Source organism: Pseudophryne corroboree, chromosome 3 (assembly GCF_028390025.1).
Source record: "Pseudophryne corroboree isolate aPseCor3 chromosome 3, aPseCor3.hap2, whole genome shotgun sequence".
Lineage (NCBI taxonomy): Eukaryota > Metazoa > Chordata > Amphibia > Anura > Myobatrachidae > Pseudophryne > Pseudophryne corroboree.
The window spans coordinates 10,981,924-11,000,832 of NC_086446.1; the positions used below are offsets into that span (position 1 = coordinate 10,981,924).

General features: G+C 46.3%; 1 protein-coding gene across 10 annotated transcripts in view; it reads left to right on the plus strand.

The window, feature by feature from the left end:
- Positions 1–18,909, plus strand: part of LOC135056993 (gastrula zinc finger protein XlCGF26.1-like) — an 88,673-nt gene that overhangs the window by 63,321 nt on the left and 6,443 nt on the right. Inside the window, exon 2 of one of the 10 annotated variants that reach the window (XM_063962831.1) lies at positions 3,172–3,385. The exons of 8 other annotated variants lie outside the window; for them this stretch is intronic. In XM_063962831.1, coding sequence (XP_063818901.1) covers positions 3,295–3,385 — 91 coding nt within the window. In that variant the 5' untranslated portion in view covers positions 3,172–3,294. Of the gene's footprint in view, positions 1–464; positions 632–3,171; positions 3,386–18,909 lie in introns of those variants that run through there. One more of the 10 variants, XM_063962832.1, reaches the window with a different exon arrangement.

Here is an 18,909-nt window from a genome sequence, read left to right on the forward strand (position 1 = left end):
AGTGGATGCTGGGCGCCCATCCCAAGTGCGGATTGTCTGCAATACTTGTACATAGTTATTGTTAACTAAATCGGGTTATTGTTGTTGTGAGCCGTCTTTTCAGAGGCTCCTTCGTTGTTATCATACTGTTAACTGGGTTCAGATCACAAGTTGTACGGTGTGATTGGTGTGGCTGGTATGAGTCTTACCCGGGATTCAATATCCTTCCTGATTATGTACGCTCGTCCGGGCACAGTATCCTAACTGAGGCTTGGAGGAGGGTCATAGGGGGAGGAGCCAGTGCACACCACCTGATCCTAAAGCTTTTATTCTTGTGCCCTGTCTCCTGCGGAGCCGCTATTCCCCATGGTCCTTACGGAGTCCCAGCATCCACTACGGACTACGAGAAATAGATTTATCGGTAAGTAAAATCTTATTTTATATAACTATAGGCAATCTCTCTGGGATGGATAAGACTGAAGTTGTGCTTCTGATGACAATTATATCCACCAGAAGGGTTGCAGAGTTACAGGTGCTATGGAGCAAGGAATCCTTTCTAAATATCTCTGAGAAAGAACCAATACAGCTTTCTGAAATAGCCTCTACATGTCATATTGACCTTTTATATTGTTTTACCCGCAACCGGTGGCTGGTAAGGAGAATCCCTTCACTGAGTTGTGTGAGAGTGATCATTGTGTAATTATGGAGGACACATAGTCTGAGATGTACAGAATGGTATCTGTGGTTCCAGCAGGCCCTCAGCCTATTCCCCTAGTTGGATCAGAGAAGTTGTCCTACAGGCATACGAGAAATGTGTCCCCAGAAATATAAGAGCCCACTCTGCTCGAGAAGCGGTAATATTTTGGACCAAAGGGCAAGGCAACAGGGTGGACATCTATCCAATTCCTATTCAGGTGGCTAATCAGGAGTGAGTGCGCAGACTGCAGTTGTATGCTGAAAGCAGTCAAGTCAGGTTGTACTTGGATCAGGTGTGCTGGCTAAAACCCAGCATGTAGGATAGACTGAACTGCAGGACTATACAAACAAAATGAGACAGCGCTTCCCACTTTGTTTTTAAACTTTTTTATATATGTAAAGATAGTCACAAAAATACAAATACAGACAAAAAGATACCGGCCAGTATCACACTAATAAAATGCTGATTAATACAATTGAAATTTAATCATAAAATATATATACCAATTGATTCATGATCTATCCTAAAAAGGCTTGCACTCAAATTAATATTATATCATTTAATACTTGCATTGATATTGTACTAATAATAATTCATGCACATAAATGCCCTAACAATATAATAAAAAGGCTTATATTATAAAGTGCAAAAGATGGAAAGCACTGTGTTAAAAGTCCAGATAATTAGCACAATGGATTAGTAGGCACCTGTAAACAAGCATGCATTCCTTTTATCCAAGCAGCCTTCCAATCATCCCTATTTAAAGGATATATGGCAAAGTTAGTATTGTTATGTAGCCACACAAAGTTCTTTCAGCCCAAATGGATGAAGCAGAAATGATATAAATAATTTCCTATAAGACTGCAAAGACTGGCAGCCCAATTGCCAAAGGACAGAAGCAAAGTTAATGAAATAGGTAAACCCACATCTTGCATTGATCCAGGATTAGAGCACCTTTAGCCAAAGCACTCAGCATAGATTTTATCCTTTCTGGCTGCACAAGTTAGCAGCATATATTTCAAATGGTAACCAAAACTTTTAAACGACTCATTCCCCTGTGCACTGGGGTATGAATGAAAACTTCATCGGACACTGATGAAGCCGCTGAAAACGGACCCTGAGGCGGAGAAACGCGTTTGTGAGGGACAACGACAGGTGTTGTGAGTTAGGAGAATCTATTTCACCCACTGCAATACCGGGTGTGTGGCTCACAACCTCCACTTACCGGCCGGTGAACTGTTTTCATTCATACCCCAGTGAACAGGGGAATGAGTTGTTTCAAAGTTTTGGATAGATCTTGAGTCAATTGGTATATATATTTTATGATTAAATTTCAATTATATTAATCAGCATTTTATTAGTGTGATACTGGCTGATATCTTTTTGTCTGTATTTGTATTTTTGTGACTATCTTTACATATATAAAAAAGTTTAAAACCAAAGTGGGAAGCGCTGTCTCATTTTGTTTGTATATTCTTTATGGAGGGGTTGGGATCATCCCTCAGAGTTCAGCTGCATTCACTTTGGTGAGTGACAGCGCCAGATGCAAATCTACATTTCTGAACTGCAGGAGTGATGGCAGAGGTAAGTCATAGAACTTGAGAAATTCAGTCCGGATTGTGACAGTACCCTTCCTCTTCATGGGTGAAGTCTGGACACCCATCTTGAAACTTAGGAAATTCTTGAAGAAGAATTTTTACATGGAAACAAAAGAAATGGAATCTAGAAGAACTGGGAGACAAACTCAAACTGGATTCCGAGAAGTCTTCTCAATCTTCATCTTCAGAAGTAAGACTTTTGTCATCCGAACAAGTGGACCATTGACCATCACTGTAAATAGAATTCTCTTCCTGAGAGAAGACATGGCTTGGAAGAATGGTTCCACCCATAATGTAGCTTGAGTCATCAACAAATTCACTGCCAGGTTCTGAGTCCAAGTCCAGAGTGAGTATGGAAATCTTCACATTAGCGCAGAGAGCTTCTATGTCAGACTGTGCTTCAATTAATTTGGAACTACACGAGGAACCAGAAGTGGAATCAAAGGAAATGTAGTGAACTCTTAAATCAGCAGGCTATTGTTTTTTAACTGGTTTTGCAGTATTTCTTAACAATTTGGAAGTCTTTGATACCCTGGTATTTGCACAGGTAATGATGCTGCGGAGGAGTTCGCAATGATGGATTCGGACAGTCATCGGTATTGACGTGCCAAAGCATGTTATTGGGTTAACTCTTCCTCGAGGTAAACAGATGAACTTCAGATGAAGACTTAGTAGACTGATCAATAGACAGAGAGTTAGCTGCTTGAATGATACTGGAAGCAGGAGAGGAAGGAGTTGGCAAACTTGAAGTATCCATGGAATACTAAATTTCTTGTGCTCCTTTTGAACTGATCTTCATGTTATCACTTGAAGACCCATCCTAAAGTAAGGTACTGGAAGCTGGGATTGAAGTACTGTAATTCCCATCAGAAGTTGAGGCTCCTATGTTGTTTGCAGAAGCTGTGGACCCTGAACTTGTTTATGAGAAAATAGACACAGTCACAGACTGGTCTATTTTTGAGACTAGAAGATGGAAATCCTTTACTGGGACAAACTGGCATAAACTCTTTACCCAGAAAGATGGATGGAACCGGATTGAATCCAACCGAACTTGAAACAGTAGAGACTGCACTGGACAGATGGATGGAACTGGATGCTGGCTGCCAACATGGTAACACTCTCAGAAAGTAGTGTACAGGAGTTCAGGTCATAATAGTGCTATTGCTGCTGCTTCTATGCAAGTGTGACGCCCCCTGCTGTATTACCATATTACTGCTATTGCTGCTGCTTCTATGTAAGTGTGACGCCCCCTGCTGCTTTACCATAATACTGCTATCGCTGCTGCTACTATGTAAGTGTGACGCCACCTGCTGCATTATTATATTAGTGTTATCGCTGCTGCTTCTATGTAAGAGTGATGCCCCCTGCTGCATTAGTATATTAGTGCTATCGCTGCTGCTTCTATGTAGGAGTGATGCCCACTGCTGCATTACTATATTAGTGCTATCGCTGATGTTTCTATGTAAGTGTGACGCCCCCTGCTACATTACCATATTACTGCTATCACTGCTGCTTCTATGTAAGTGTGACGCCCCCTGCTGAATTACAATATAAGTGCTATTGCTGCTGCTTCTATGTAAGTGTGACGCCCCCTGCTGCATTACCATATTACTGCTATTATTACTGCTTCTATGTAAGTGTGACGCCCCCTGCTGCATTACCATATTAGTGCTATTGTTGCTGCTTCTATGTAAGTGTGATGCCCCCTGCTGCATTACAATATTACTGCTATCACTGCTGCTTCTGTGTAAGTGTGACACCCCCTGCTGCATTACTATATTACTGCTATTGCTGCAGCTTCTATGTAAGTGACGCCCCCTGCTGTATTACCATATTACTGCTATCGCTGCTGCTTCTATGTAAGTGTGACGCCCCCTGTTGCATTACCATATTACTGCTATCACTGCTGCTTCTATGTAAGCGTGACGCCCCCTGCTGTATTACCATATTACTGCTATCGCTGCTGCTTCTATGTAAGCGTGACGCCCCCTGCTGCATTACCATATTACTGCTATCGCTGCTGCTTTTATGTAAGTGTGATGCCCCCTGTTGCATTACCATATTACTGCTATCACTGCTGCTTCTATGTGAGATGCACTCTGCTGTATTCCATATAAGTGCTATCGCTGCTGCTTCTATGCAAGTGTGATGCCCCCTGCTGCATTACCATATTACTGCTGTAGCTGCTGCTTCTATGTAAGTGTGACTCCCCCTGTTGCATTACCATATTACTGCTATCACTGCTGCTTCTATGTAAGCGTGACACCCCCTGCTGCATTACCATATTACTGCTATTGCTGCAGCTTCTATGTAAGTGACGCCCCCTGCTGCATTACCATATTACTACTATCGCTTCTGCTTCTATGTAAGTGTGACACCCCTGCTGCGTTACTATATTACTGCTATCGCTGCTTCTTTTATGTAATTGGGACGCCCCTGCTGCATTACTGTATTAGTGCTATTGCTGCTTCTATGTAAGTGTGACGCCCCCTGCTGCATTACTATATTAGTGCTATCGCTGCTGCTACTATGTAAGTGTGACGCCCCCTGTTGCATTACCATATTACTGCTATCACTGCTGCTTCTATGTGAGATGCACTCTGCTGTGTTCCCATATAAGTGCTATCGCTGCTGCTTCTATGTAAGTGTGATGCCCCTGCTGCGTTACTATATTACTACTATCGCTGCTGCTTCTATGTAAGTGTGACGCCCCTGCTGCGTTACTATATTACTGCTATCGCTGCTTTTTCTATGTAATTGGGACGCCCCTGCTGCATTACCGTATTAGTGCTATTGCTGCTTCTATGCAAGTGTGACGCCCCCTGTTGCATTACCATATTACTATCATCACTGCTGCTACTATGTAAGTGTGACGCCCCCTGTTGCATTACCATATTACTGCTATCACTGCTGCTTCTATGCGAGATGCACTCTGCTGTATTCCCATATAAGTGCTATCGCTGCTGCTTCTATGTAAGTGTGATGCCCCTGCTGCGTTACTATATTACTACTATCGCTGCTGCTTCTATGTAAGTGTGACGCCCCTGCTGCGTTACTATATTACTGCTATCGCTGCTTTTTCTATGTAATTGGGACGCCCCTGCTGCATTACCGTATTAGTGCTATTGCTGCTTCTATGTAAGTGTGACGCCCCCTGCTGCATTACTGTATTAGTGCTATCGCTGCTGCTTCTTTGTAAGTGTGATGCCCCCTGCTGCATTATTATATTAGTGCTGTCGCTGCTGCCTCTATGTAAGCGTGACGCTCCCTGCTGCATTACCATATTACTGCTATCGCTGCTGCTTCTATGTAAGTGTGACGCCCCCTGCTGCATTACAATATTACTGCTATCACTGCTGCTTCTATGTAAGTGTGACACCCCCTGCTGCATTACTGTATTACTGCTGTTGCTGTAGCTTCTATGTAAGTGACGCCCCCTACTGCATTACCATATTACTGCTATCGCTGCTGCTTCTATGTAAGTGTTACGCCCCCTGTTGCATTACCATATTACTGCTATCACTGTTGCTTCTATGTAAGCATGACGCCCCCTGCTGTATTACCATATTACTGCTATCGCTGCTGCTTCTATGTAAGTGTGACGTCCCCTGTTGCATTACCATATTACTGCTATCACTGCTGCTTTTATGTAAATGTGATGCCCCCTGTTGCATTACCATATTACTGCTATCACTGCTGCTTCTATGTGAGATGCACTCTGCTGTATTCCCATATAAGTGCTATCGCTGCTGCTTCTATGTAAGTGTGATGCCCCCTGCTGCATTACCATATTACTGCTATAGCTGCTTGTGATGACACAGCTGGCGCGTCGTGTCGCTCAGTGGTAAAAGACACGTGGTTACTTTCCTAGCCCTGGTCCTACACATGGACTTCACCAATTGCCAATATGTTATTAGTTATATGTTAGGCAATATTGTATTATATTGTGTGATGTTATTGTTGCAAGGGTACAGTTATGTTTTTGATGTGTATATATATGAATGTATTGGTTATTGTGTTATAGTTGTAATATAATGTTTCCCCCATGTGACTGATCAGATAACCTGTGTATTTGCTGTTGGGTAGATACAGCCAGTCTCAGATGTCAGGCCATACAACCCCCTCATTCTTCCCCACACAATGGATTCCAGGCCACACAATCAGATTAAGTAAGGTTAATTTAGTTAACATCTATTGTGGCCTAGGGGACATGACTGGGCATGTGAAAGTAGGTTTGCTCTGAAACTGGTCTGGGGGTGTCGCCTTATTGTAGGAAAGACAAAGGTTTTGATAATAGCAAACAGGGGAGGTGAGAGAGATCTGTGAGAGAAGGTCAGAGAGTGGCAGGAGTGTTGGTTTTTTATCTACCACCGTGACTGAGTGATTTGGAACCCGGTATCCTCACATTTGGTGGCAAGCAGAGTGATCACTCAGGTTACAAGCATGGATGCAAGATATTACAGCAGATTGGAGGCAGCAGCACAATATTACAAAGACATCAAGAAGGGAGTCCTGCAAGGACTCTGTCATGGAAGAAAAATTGTAATCAATACAGTGGATACCAAGGAATCCCTAATTGGAAAACTGGCTCAATGGGACGTTGAGCACCCTTGTGATAAGGAGGAAGAAGAGGATATGGTCCAGGCCTCAGCGGAGGAGACCAGTAATGGAACCAGGGCAGTGGAGCTTGTGGTTGGAAGTTTGTCAGCATATCTGCAGGCTGGGAAGCCGGATCTTTTATTTATAGTTACCAAAATGCAGTACATTTGGGAGTACTGGAATGAAGCTCAGTGGGAAATCAGCAGGTGGAGAGTATCCAGCATACAGGACAAGTTGTGTCATCTGGGGAATGCGTTCATGCACTGCAGAAGTGAAGCAGCCACATGGAATCTGCTGGGGGAGCCAGAGTTTGAGGAATTCAGGGAGGAAGTGATCGCCACAGTGGCCCAAATGACACAAAGGATACAATATACAGAGACGGAAGGGCAAATGCAGAGTAAATTGCCTTCCCGGACAGAGCCAGAGGAAGTGGCATTGGATCGGGGAAGGGAAGAAGTTGCCCAGTGGTCAATACGGAAGGAAGCACACGAAGTGAAGACAACAGTGAGCACAATCCAGGCACCCCAGGAGGAACTGCACTACAACTTCCCTTTTGCTGAGATGGAGGATGAGGACTTAGTGAGAGAGTGTCAAGAACTGTCTGCCCAGTATGTTACACTGGAAAAGGATGACCTTGACCAGGTGGATGCAAGGAAGCACTGTCTGCAACCCGTTCTCTTCTCCCTGGGGGAATGTCACAGTGAAACACTCAGTGACCGGCCTGAGCTGTGTTACAACTGGCCATTTGCAGGTTTGGAGGATATAGAAACCATCTCAGAGTGCCAGCGAGACATTGAGGAAGAAGTTGCCACTATCACCCGACCACCACTTGAGCAACAGAGCCTCCCAGGGAATCCTTCAGGTGAACACCAACCAGTCCTGTCTATTGAGCCATTTACAGTGTTGTGTTTGGGGGAGGCTACTGAGAATGAGAAGGAAGTGGGGTCTGTCATCCAAACACCCCAGGAGAAGATGCACTATGCCTTCCCATTGGCAGAGGTGGAAGAGGAGATCTCTGCGAGGGCAGCAGTAGGTGGTAATGTCCCAACTATAAGCATGGCTAGTGCAGACAGTCTCTCACTTCAGGCTGATCAGCATATTCGGCTGAGGGAGGCCTATTGTGAAGCTATGTTCATGGCTGCCCCAGTTATTTTCAGAAAAGGATGTTCAGGAAGGGCCCAGTGTATCCCCAGCTATTGTATCTCTCCCAGAAGATTCTGGAGGTCTGTTCAACTTGATGGTAAGGAGCTGCAGTCTGAATGCCAGAATCTTCCCTGTGACTCAGAGAAAATCCAGGTATCAGACATGGTAAAAATAGCATCAGCTCAGGAACTGGAAGGGAACATGTTGCTCTACTATAGGGCACCTGAATGTGTTTTGGACTGGCAGTGTGTGCAAGGTGAAATTACTGACTCTAACCAGATCAATGATGATCAGCCAGGACATGTAGCAGTGAATGGAGAAGGTAATGCTACTGTCCCTGTGAACCTACATCCATGTTCCAGTACAACGAGGGTCGAGTTGGTGGGTACACACAAGGAAGCTGAGCAGATTGTACTCCAGGCCAAAGCATACAAGACTCAGAGTAGGATCCCACAAGTTACCTAGCCAGCCAGGCTGGAGGAAGCATTTACCCAGGATAGCACAGAAGAAACTTCTGGCATGAAGGAATCCCCATTGTGCCCTGACAATTACCATACCCGTGGTTAATGTTGGGGGGGAGGGAAGCCACTGTCCTGATGCACCAGAGGTGATGGAAGTGGGGTTCCCAGGGAATACATTGTTGGAGAGTGAGGGCCCCAGAGATCAGATTTTGTTTATGGAGGAAAATTGTGACCATCTGAAATGTGAGGTTACCCAGTTGGGTGTAGGGGAATTATTAAGTCCCCAGGTGCAGTTATTGGACTTACTGAATTATACTGTTGCACATGCTGTTACCCCAACCCAGCGGCTGTCTACAAAGGGGACTTTGATTAATGTATTTGGATGGGACACCGGGGGGAAATACAAGAACTATGGACTGCTGATCACGTTTCCACCGGACCCTGGTAAGACTGTATTGATTTATGTACTGTGGGCCACGCACCCACCAGACCGGGGAAAGAAATTCCCACACAAGCCTCATGACCATTACCACAGACTTTGGACCTGGGACGCTGGTGGGCTCCCTACAAACTGTAAAATGCTATTCACAAAAACCACCAGACCCACAAGAGAAACCATCCAGTCATGGTTATGATGGGGCACAGACTGTCTGATGTAGAAGAGCATCACTGCGCTCAGCAAGCTTAAGCTACTTAGGACACAGGGCGAGAAAGTAGGGGAAGGTAATGTGATGACATGTGATGACACAGCGGGCGCGTCGTGTCGCTCAGTGGTAAAAGACACGTGGTTACTTTCCTAGCCCTGGTCCTACACATGGACTTCACCAATTGCCAATATGTTATTAGTTATATGTTAGGCAATATTGTATTATATTGTATGATGTTATTGTTACAAGGGTACAGTTATGTTTTCGATGTATATATATGAATGTAATGGTTATTGTGTTATAGTTGTAAAATAATGTTTCCCCCATGTGACTGATCAGATAACCTGTGTATTTGCTGTTGGGTAGATACAGCCAGTCTCAGATGTCAGGCCATACACCCCCCTCATTCTTCCCCACACAATGGATTCCAGGCCACACAATCAGATTAAGTAAAGTTAATTTAGTTAACATCTATTGTGGCCTAGGGGACATGCCTGGACATGTGAAAGTAGGTTTGCTCTGAAACTGGTCTGGGGGTGTCGCCTTATGGTAGGAAAGACAAAGGTTTTGATAATGGCAAACAGGGGAGGTGACAGAGATCTGGGAGAGAAGGTTAGAGAGTGGCAGGAGACTGACTAAGAAGTAATGTTCTGTCAGGAGTTTCAGGAGGGAATTGTCATGTAGAATTGGATCACAGAAGTGTGCTGAGCTGTTTATAACCCATTCTGTTCAATAAACCACTGTTGGTTTTTCATCTACCACCGTGACTGAGTGATTTGGAAACCGGTATCCTCACACTGCTGCTTCTATGTAAGCATGATGCTCCCTGTTGCATTACCATATTACTGCTATCGCTGCTGCTTCTGTGTGTGATGCCCTCTGTTACATTACCATATTAATGCTATCACTGCTACCTCTGTGTAAGCAGCAATCTAACCACATCTGAATCACATACCGTATGTGGTTTGATTTTCGTTTGTGGCCCTCCCTATTGTATTGCTCAGTGATGTCCCATTGGAAGGGCGGTCAGGATCCCGATGGTAAGTACTGGAGATAGGGTTAAGGTTATGCACTTGGGGGAGGGTTAGAGGTTAGGCTGTGAAAGGGGACGGTTAGTGATAGGCCCTGGGAGGGGGTGGGTTAGGTTTAGGGTTAAAATTTGGGGATTTATTGGTATTCTGAGCATTTGGATACTGACCACCAGTATTTCGATGCCAACCTGGAAGGACTGCCATGGCTTACTGAAGGGGAAAATGGTAAATAATAATTACAGGTATTTCTCTTTCATCCACTAGGGGACACTGGAGTTCCATCTTAGACATTAGGGGTGTGAAGTCTGTGAACCGGAGGTGTGGCACAATCTCAAAAATTTGCATTGACTGCACAGCCGGCTCCGCCCCCTTCACGCCCCTCATGCCTCAGTTTCGAAAATTGTGCTAGAGGTGTTAGCACATAGGAGCGGAGCTCCTGAAAGAAAAATAAATAAAACTAATACTGCAGGCTGAGTCAACCTAATAAAAGGGGGACAAAAAGCCTAGAGGTGGCTGAGAGACAAAGATCCCTGTTGAAGGGATCAGCATCTCTCCGCAGGAGATCCTTGGCGGGGCCTGGTCAGAGTGAGTACTGGTCGATAAGGGCCCTAGATAGTAAGCTAATATTTACCTTAGCTAGTTTTTCCCGGTCCCCTCTGAGATTGTAGCGGCAGGTGCAGCACGTCTCCTCTGTAGAACGGGGGTTACGCGCCCAGCGGCAGCGCCGAGCAGTTCCGGTTGCTATGACTACGTAGGGTTCCGCCGGGCGGCGAGACTAGAAATAGCCGCACAAAATAGACATGCGTCGCACGGGGGAATAATTAGTGCTCCCGGTGCGGCGCGTAGGGGAGATCTGTTAGGTATTTACGTCAAGCGGCCATAGGGGAAGAGCGTCTGAGGGGAAATCAGAGGTGTTCAGATGCGCCATGTACTATAACGATCTTTACATAAAAATGGAGTGGCGGCCATTTTAATTTTACATTTAGGCGCCATCCTGAGGTAAAGTTTAACCCCTCCCCCTCGTATAGCTTATAACTACATCACCATCTACTGGTTAAGTTTAGTATGGGTTGGATTCAGGCTCCCTCTACTGGTTAATGTTTGTATGTATATATATATATATATGTGTATATATATATATATATATATATATATATATATATATATATATATATATATATATATATATATATATATATATATATATAGTTTAAAAGAGGATCTCCTGTGGAAAATAATTATTACTTGTATTATTTATATTTTCAAGGGACTTCTGATAAAAGATCCTGAGGAAAATACAGGGAGTACGTGGACAGCCCGATCACTGTAGCTGATTGACAGCTGGGTCTGTGAGGACTGCTAACCGGCTGGTTTTTTTATATAGATATATAAAATATTTATTAATTTTTTTTATTTGCATATTAAAAAAAAAAAAAACAAAAACAACATTTTACAGCCGGTTCCAAACACTTCACTCCCGTCATATTACAGGCTTTATTCTCCCGTATAGAGAGTAAAAGTTCTGTTTAAATTATGAACTAACGAGCATCATGTCTAAGGCAGCAACCAAGTCATCTAAGACATGCTACGTGTGTACGAAGTGTGATAAAAAGAGCACTAGGATTGGCAGTACAGGGGTGTGCGAATCCTGCATAGACAAGAGCGCGCAGCCAGGGAACAGTGCTCCATCAACGTCATGGGGGGATGTCCTGACAGACAGAATATCCAAAGAAATGGCGGAATCGCGCAAGCAGCAATCAGAGTGGGCTGCGGGGTTCTCAAAGACAATGGAAGAGTTCCTGATTAGATTAACGCCGACCGCACAACCAGACAAGATTGTACGCAAGGCAGTCAAGAGACCACTTCCGGTTGTTCAGGTAACGGAAGAGAATCTCCTTCTGGATACAGAGGAGGGTGAGTTAATCGAAACTGACCTGGAGGCTGATCCCACAGAAGAAGAGTCAGCGATCTCAGGTATTGATTCCCTAATTGAGGCAGTTAAGGAGATAATGGATTTTAAAGGTGAGGAGGTTAAAGAACCTGAGGAATTCGACTTATTTGATTCCCAGAAACCTTGTTCGGCAGTGTTTCCTATCCCCAAGTCCCTCCAGAATCAGATGGAGGAAGCCTGGAAACAACCGGATAAGCGATTTCAATTCCCAAAGCGTTTTCAGGCAACGTATCCTTTACCTAAGGGGGTAATGGATAAATGGGAAAATCCACCGGTAGTGGATGCTTCTCTAGGTAGATTATCAAAAAAGACAATCCTGCCAATTCCTAATGTAACGACATTGAAGGAGGTCTCAGATCGCAAGGTTGACACGGCCTTAAAGTCGATTTTTGTAGCGGCAGGTGCAGCACAGAGACCTACTCTCATCTGTGCTTGGGTTAACAAGGCCATGGGAGCATGGGCCAGTCGTATTATACAAGCTATTGAAGAAGATAGTTTGGAAGAGATTACTAATCTGGCGGAACACATTCGTGAATCAGCTTCATATTTATGTCAAGCATCTAAAGATGCTAGCAGGATTGCATCACGCATATCCGCATCAGCTGTATCAGCAAGGAGAATCTTATGGCTTAGAGAATGGCAGGGGGATTCTGACACTAAGAAGGCGGTGGAAGCTATTCCCTTTACGGGTGATACGCTTTTCGGCCCAGAATTGGACAAGTGGATTTCCCAGGCTACAGCGGGAAAGTCTACATTCCTTCCCACTCCTTATACAAGGAGCGCGCCACAGGCTAAAAGAGGTTATTCGGGACCAACGTTTAATTCCTTCAGATCTCAATCCTTTCGAGGCCGAGGTAGAGGTTTTGGTGGACAAGCACGTGGGGGCAGAGGTAGAGGCAGGCCACAGGCAACGTACAAGAAGCAGGAAAAACCTGCTGAGAAGACCGTGGCATGACGGTCTCCCAGCTCACCTGGGGTCTCCCCTGGTGGGTGCACGACTGGAGAGGTTTCAGGACAGATGGGCCATCACCTCTCCAGAGAGCTGGATAAACAGCATAATCTCTCCGGGGTACAAGATGGAGTTTCAAGAGAGACCTCACAGTCAATTTTCTCTTACGTCCTTGTGGATGCTGGGACTTCCGTCAGGACCATGGGGAATAGCGGCTCCGCAGGAGACTGGGCACAAAAGTTAAAGCTTTAGGACTACCCGGTGTGCACTGGCTCCTCCCCCTATGACCCTCCTCCAAGCCTCAGTTAGATTTTTGTGCCCGAACGAGAAGGGTGCACTCTAGGTGGCTCTCCTGAGCTGCTTAGAAAAATAGTTAGGTTTTTTATTTTCAGTGAGTCCTGCTGGCAACAGGCTCACTGCATCGTGGGACTAAGGGGAGAAGAAGCGAACTCACCTGCGTGCAGAGTGGATTGGGCTTCTTAGGCTACTGGACATTAGCTCCAGAGGGATCGATCACAGGCCCAGCCATGGATGGGTCCCGGAGCCGCGCCGCCGGCCCCCTTACAGAGCTGAAGACAGAAGAGGTCCAGAAATCGGCGGCAGAAGACGTCCTGTCTTCAGTAAAGGTAGCGCACAGCACTGCAGCTGTGCGCCATTGCTCTCAGCACACTTCACACTCCGGTCACTGAGGGTGCAGGGCGCTGGGGGGGGGGGGCGCCCTGAGACGCAACATAAACACCTTTTTTGGCTAAAAATACATCACATATAGCTCCTGGGCTATATGGATGTATTTAACCCCTGCCAGTTTTTCCATCAAAAGCGGGAGAAAAGGCAGCCGAGAAGGGGGCGGAGCCTATCTCCTCAGCACACAAGCGCCATTTTCCCTCACAGCTCCGCTGGAAGGACGTCTCCCTGACTCTCCCCTGCAGTCCTGCACTACAGAAACAGGGTAAAAAAGAGAGGGGGGGGGGGCACTAATTTGGCTTATATAAATTACATAGCAGCTATAAGGGATAAACACTTATATAAGGTTGTCCCTATACATATTATAGCGCTCTGGTGTGTGCTGGCAAACTCTCCCTCTGTCTCCCCAAAGGGCTAGTGGGGTCCTGTCCTCTATCAGAGCATTCCCTGTGTGTGTGCTGTGTGTCGGTACGTGTGTGTTGACATGTATGAGGAGGAAAATGATGTGGAGGCGGAGCAATTGCCTGTAATAGAGATGTCAACCCCTAGGGAGTCGACACCTGAGTGGATGGTCTTATTTAAGGAATTACGTGACAGTGTCGGCACGTTACAAAAGACTGTTGACAACATGAGACAGCCGGCAACTCAGCTAGTGCCTGTCCAGGCGTCTCAAACACCGTCAGGGGCTCTAAAGCGCCCGTTACCTCAGTGGGTCGACACGGACCCAGACACGGACATTGACTCCAGTGTCGACGGTGAAGAAACAAACGTATTTTCCAGTAAGGCCACACGTTACATGATCACGGCAATGAAGGAGGTTTTGCACATTTCTGATGCTACAACTACCACAAAAAGGGGTATTATGTGGGGTGTGAAAAAATTACCTGTAGCTTTTCCTGAATCAGATTAATTAAATGAAGTGTGTGATGATGCGTGGGTTTCCACCGATAAAAAACTGCTAATTTCAAAAAAATTATTAGCATTATACCCTTTCCCGCCAGAGGTTAGGGCGCGTTGGGAAACACCCCCTAGGGTAGATAAAGCGCTCACACGCTTATCAAAAAAAAGTGGCGTTACCGTCTCCGGCCGCCCTCAAGGAGCCAGCTGATAGGAAGCTGGAAAATATCCTAAAAAGTATATACACACATACTGGTGTTATACTGCGACCAGCAATCGCCTCAGCCTGGATGTGCAGTGCTGGGGTGGCTTGGTCGGATTCCCTGACTGAAAATATTGATACCCTGGACAGGGACAGTATATTATTGACTATTGAGCATTTAAAGGATGCATTTCTATATATGCGAGATGCACAGAGGGATATTTGCACTCTGGCATCAAGAGTAAGTGCGCTGTCCATTTCTGCCAGAAGAGGGTTATGGACGCGACAGTGGTCAGGTGATGCGGATTCCAAATGGCACATGGAAGTATTGCCGTATAAAGGGGAGGAGTTATTTGGGGTCGGTCTATCGGACCTGGTGGCCACGGCAACAGCTGGGAAATCCACCTTTTTACCCCAGGTCACCTCTCAGCAGAAAAAGACACCGTCTTTTCAGCCTCAGTCCTTTCGTCCCCATAAGGGCAAGCGGGCAAAAGGCCAGTCATATCTGCCCCGAGGCAGAGGAAGGGAAAAAAGACTGCAGCAGGCAGCCTCTTCCCAGGAGCAGAAGCCCTACCCCGCTTCTGCCAAGTCCTCAGCATGACGCTGGGGCCTTACAAGCGGACTCGGGTACGGTGGGAGGTCGTCTCAAGAGTTTCAGCGCGCAGTGGGCTCACTCGCAAGTGGACCCCTGGATCCTGCAGGTAGTATCTCAGGGGTACAAATTGGAATTTGAGACGTCTCCCCCTCGCCGGTTCCTGAAGTCTGCTTTACCAACGGCTCCCTCCGACAGGGAGGCGGTATTGGAAGCCATTCACAAGCTGTACTCCCAGCAGGTGATAATCAAAGTACCCCTCCTACAACAGGGAAAGGGGTATTATTCCACACTGTTTGTGGTACCGAAGCCGGACGGCTCGGTGAGACCTATTTTAAATCTAAAATCCTTGAACACTTACATACAAAGGTTCAAATTCAAGATGGAGTCACTCAGAGCAGTGATAGCGAACTTGGAAGAAGGGGACTATATGGTGTCTCTGGACATCAAGGATGCTTATCTCCATGTCCCAATTTACCCTTCTCACCAAGGGTACCTCAGGTTTGTGGTACAGAACTGTCATCAGTTTCAAACGCTGCCGTTTGGATTGTCCACGGCACCCCGGGTCTTTACCAAGGTAATGGCCGAAATGATGATTCTTCTTCGAAGAAAAGGCGTCTTAATTATCCCTTACTTGGACGATCTCCTGATAAGGGCAAGGTCCAGAGAGCAGTTAGAAGTCGGAGTAGCACTATCTCAAGTAGTGCTATGACAGCACGGGTGGATTCTAAATATTCCAAAATCGCAGCTGATTCCGACGACACGTCTGCTGTTCCTAGGGATGGTTCTGGACACAGTCCAGAAAAAAGTGTTTCTCCCGGAGGAGAAAGCCAGGGAGTTATCTGAGCTAGTCAGGAACCTCCAAAAACCAGGCCAAGTGTCAGTGCATCAATGCACAAGAGTCCTGGGAAAAATGGTGGCTTCTTACGAAGCGATTCCATTCGGCAGATTCCACGCAAGAACTTTTCAGTGGGATCTGCTGGACAAATGGTCCGGATCGCATCTTCAGATGCATCAGCGGATAACCCTGTCTCCAAGGGCAAGGGTGTCTCTCCTGTGGTAGTTGCAGAGTGCTCATCTTCTAGAGGGCCGCAGATTCGGCATTCAGGACTGGGTCCTGGTGACCACGGATGCCAGCCTGAGAGGCTGGGGAGCAGTCACACAGGGAAGAAATTTCCAGGGCTTGTGGTCAAGCATGGAAAAGTCGTTTCACATAAATATCCTGCAACTAGGGGCCATTTACAATGCCCTAAGTCAAGCACGGCCTCTGCTTCAGGGTCAGCCGGTATTGATCCAGTCGGACAACATCACGGCAGTCGCCCACGTAAACAGACAGGACGGCACAAGAAGCAGGAGAGCGATGGCAGAAGCTGCAAGGATTCTTCGCTGGGCGGAAAATCATGTGATAGCACTGTCAGCAGTGTTCATTCCCGGAGTGGACAACTGGGAAGCAGACTTTCTCAGCAGACACGATCTCCACCCGGGAGAGTGGGGACTTCATCCAGAAGTCTTCCAATTGATTGTAAACCGTTGGGAAAAACCAAAGGTGGACATGATGGCGTCCCGCCTCAACAAAAAACTAGACAGGTATTGCGCCAGGTCAAGGGACCCACAAGCAATAGCGGTGGACGCTCTGGTAACACCGTGGGTGTACCAGTCTGTGTATGTGTTCCCTCCTCTGCCTCTCATACCAAAGGTACTGAGGATCATAAGACGGAGAGGAGTAAGAACCATACTCGTGGCTCCGGATTGGCCAAGAAGGACTTGGTACCCGGAACTTCAAGAGATGCTCACGGAGGATCCGTGGCCTCTTCCTCTAAGAAGGGACCTGCTTCAGCAAGGACCCTGTCTATTCCAAGACTTACCGCGGCTGCGTTTGACGGCATGGCGGTTGAACGCCGGATCCTGAAGGAAAAAGGCATTCCTGATGAAGTCATCCCTACCCAGATCAAAGCCAGGAAGGATGTAACCGCACAACATTATCACCGTATTTGGCGAAAATATGTTGCGTGGTGCGAGGCCAGGAAGGCCCCGACAGAGGAATTTCAACTAGGTCATTTCCTGCATTTCCTGTAAACAGGACTGTCCATGGGCCTGAAATTAGGGTCCATTAAAGTTCAAATTTCGGCCTTGTCGATTTTCTTCCAGAAAGAATTGGCTTCAGTTCCTGAAGTCCAGACTTTTGTCAAGGGGGTACTGCATATACAGCCTCCCTTTGTGCCTCCAGTGGCACCCTGGGATCTCAATGTGGTTTTGGGATTCCTAAAATCACATTGGTTCAAACCTCTTGCCACAGTGGATTTAAAATATCTCACATGGAAAGTGGTAATGCTGTTGGCCCTGGCTTCAGCCAGGCGCGTCTCAGAATTGGCGGCTTTATCCTATAAGAGCCCGTACCTGATATTTCATTCAGATAGGGCGGAATTGAGGACTCGTCCTCAATTTCTTCCTAAGGTGGTTTCAGCGTTTCACCTAAAACCAACCTATTGTGGTGCCTGCGGCTACTGGGGACTTGGAGGATTCCAAGTTCCTGGATGTAGTCAGGGCCCTGAAAATATATGTTTCCAGGACGGCTGGAGTCAGGAAATCTGACTCACTGTTTGTCTTGTATGCACCCAACAAGCTGGGTGCTCCTGCTTCTAAGCAGACTATTGCTCGTTGGATTTGTAGTACAATTCAGCTTGCACATTCTGTGGCAGGCCTGCCACAGCCAAAATCTGTAAATGCCCATTCCACCAGGAAGGTGGGCTCATCTTGGGCGGCTGCCCGAGGGGTCTCGGCGTTACAACTTTGCCGAGCAGCTACGTGGTCAGGGGAGAACACGTTTGTAAAATTCTACAAATTTGATACCCTGGCTGAGGACCTGGAGTTCTCTCATTCGGTGCTGCAGAGTCATCCGCACTCTCCCGCCCATTTGGGAGCTTTAGTATAATCCCCATGGTCCTGACGGAAGTCCCAGCATCCACAAGGACGTAAGAGAAAATAAGAATTTACTTACCGATAATTCTATTTCTCGTAGTTCGTAGTGGATGCTGGGCGCCCATCCCAAGTGCGGATTGTCTGCAATACTTGTACATAGTTATTGTTGCAAAAAATTCGGGTTTTTTGTTGAAGTGAGCCATCTGTTCTGGAGGCTCCTCATGTTATCATACTGTTAACTGGGTCTAGATCACAAGTTATACGGTGTGATTGGTGTGGCTGGTATGAGTCTTACCCGGGATTCAAAAATCCTTCCTTATTGTGTACGCTCGTCCGGGCACAGTATCTTAACTGAGGCTTGGAGGAGGGTCATAGGGGGAGGAGCCAGTGCACACCGGGTAGTCCTAAAGCTTTAACTTTTGTGCCCAGTCTCCTGCGGAGCCGCTATTCCCCATGGTCCTGACGGAAGTCCCAGCATCCACTACGGACTACGAGAAATAGAATTATCGGTAAGTAAATTCTTATTTTTTACGACAGGACTACCTTGTTGCCCTCAGAAA